General features: G+C 41.2%; 1 protein-coding gene across 1 annotated transcript; it reads left to right on the top strand.

Moving 5' to 3' along the window:
* Positions 1-796: 796 nt before the first annotated feature.
* On the top strand, positions 797-2483 carry LOC112906218 (the record flags this gene model as incomplete). The annotated part of the gene is made up of 4 exons (XM_025980023.1): positions 797-1048; positions 1717-1976; positions 2110-2199; positions 2316-2483. Coding segments are annotated over exons 1-4 (543 nt in total), but the record flags the coding sequence as incomplete, so codon positions are not given.
* Between the last annotated feature and the right edge of the window lie 8 nt (positions 2484-2491).

Raw genomic sequence — 2491 nt, forward strand, 5'->3', positions numbered from 1 at the left:
ATATACATATGTATGTACATATAATTAAAATCGAGAGAATGCAGGTTGAGAAGGCAATTGAATAAAACTACCGATAAAAGGTCTCCTGACCTAGAGAGCACTTAATTACGAGATAATCATTTATGTAGATAATGTGTAGAAACACGTGCATAATGTACAATATAGGTGCTTATTTATAGTTAGTTATTAGGGTGGGTACGTCCCACACTCGATACATACGTACACATATACATACGTGCATATGTACGTATGTACGCTCGTAGATGTGTTTACCTATATATCTTATACTAACTGATAATGATATACGCGAATGATGTAGTCATTTAAGCAACATCAACACAACATAGGTAGATAGACAGCTTAGGTACGATTAGTCGAGTCGAATAGTTTCATTCGGACATTTTTTATTCGTTCGCACGATTGCGGATTATGTAAGTTAATATCGCAATGTTTATAAGTATCTATGGCTAACAAGTTAACGCGGGTACGTACATGTAGAGCAGTTCGACGGCGATGCGGCGATAAATGACGCGAAAATTTAGTTCCTTAAAACGGTAAAAAATTTCTATTTTTGGATTCGCGCGCAACGGCGAGAGAGGGAGACGACAACGCGACGAGTCCTTGCTACAGTTTATTTTGCTAAAGATGCGTGTAATTTGTGTTTTGTTTATTGTACATGGTATATCCCCGGTGTGACGTAAAAGAAAGAACATCAATGAACATGCTCCTGCTGTCTCACCCCCCTCCACTGTGGCCGCCGCCGTCAGGACCTATAATACAGACGATGATAGTAGAATCGCGGCATAATAATTACACAAAACACAGAGAGAAGAACCGAAGCTATAGTAGTGGAAAACTAGTCCTTTGCTGTTTGTTGATAAGTCATCAACTTTCTGCGTGCGTCTGACTGTTCGTCTCCTCCGCTCGTTTGTTCGCAATCATCGACAGTGAGAGACCCGGCTGCGGCTTCGACGTTTCCAAGAATTTATTATAAGTGAAACAACTCACCCACACCTCACATAAATGGCAGTGCGGATTTTACTCGAAGGTAATCATCATTTGTTCCAAATTGTGTTGTAAAACGCTCGCAATCGTATTGCCGCAAAAATACTTACACATCGCAAGTGCTGAATAACAGAGATGTGTCACGTTAGGTACATACTCGCGACGTCTAGATTTTTACCAGCATGCACCTCTGAGTATGCAGAAATGTGTTTAAAAAAATGTTTCAGTCGGGGTCATAAAGATCGCGAATCCATTCAAACCGTAAATAACGCGAGCATCTTTCAGTGGTCGAGTTGGGTCGGTGAGTTCAATGCGGGTGCTTCGACATACCTACATGTACCTATGTATACCAAACACAACAGTCTGGTTGCAACCGCGAAACCTCACGCGACTTCACCACTTATCGTAAGCAGCGACTGTCTGACGGACATACCGATCGTCGTGTCCGTCGAATTTTCTTATTAGATGCCAAATGGTCGCGTAATAACTAACTACAAACTTCATTACAATCAGTAATAATACAGTAACAGTAGGTAGTACCGTAACTAATGCGATCGTTACCGTGGTTTGTCATTATCCGTCGCGTTTACGCGCCCGTTCAAAATATCACCGGAATTATTCATGAATCACGGCGCGACCACCTGTTGAAATTACTACTTCCCGTCGTCGCCGTCGTTCTCGTTTTCATCAATGAATTTCGCTGTTTTGCAGGATCACTGAGGACTACCGCTGCGGCAATTGGTCTAGCGGCGCTGGTCGCAGCGTCGCTCCTATTACCCGTCGCACGTTGTGCCCCCGCACCGGTGTACGAAAATGAAGAAAAACCGTGGTGGCACAATCCCTGCAGTTATAATCCCAATAGGATACGGCATAGCAGAGGCATACCGCCAGCCGTCAAAACTCAACTCAAAACTATCGTAAATATGTTCAATAGTCGAGTGTCACAGCACGTACAGCGGTACTGTTCAAAGGTAAATTTTTAAATTCTGTGTTTTTTCACTGCTTTTAAACTCTCCTGAAAATCGGAAAATTCTCTTCTTCTCCGTAATTCTCCAATAAATAAATAAATAAATTTCACCAATGAGTGCTTTTCTTTCTTTATAGTTCGAAAGTACCGTGCACAGCAAGCAAATTAAGAAACCAGATTGGCTTCCTACAAAGAAGTTCTTCCAATCTCTTGACGATAATGTTTCGGTAAGTTTCAACAACAAATTCACTTTGCTAAAAAGGGAATCCAATTTATTTCCTTTACTAATCTGAAATAGCAAAAATTGTATAAAAGGTGAATTGTTCCTTTTTTTTGGTTAAAGGCTCTTCCGGAGTTTCATTATCAAATTCAAATTCACGCCGCGACTTTACATAAATTATGGAATATGCACATCGAGTCGGCTGTGAGTTCTTTCGACGGAATAGAACGTAGCAACTTAATGAACGACACCGCACAACATATGAAATCTCTCCTTTGTGAGGTGGAAACTGCCATGAA

Source organism: Agrilus planipennis, unplaced genomic scaffold (genome assembly GCF_000699045.2).
Source record: "Agrilus planipennis isolate EAB-ADULT unplaced genomic scaffold, Apla_2.0 scaffold2618, whole genome shotgun sequence".
Classification (NCBI taxonomy): Eukaryota; Metazoa; Arthropoda; class Insecta; order Coleoptera; family Buprestidae; genus Agrilus; species Agrilus planipennis.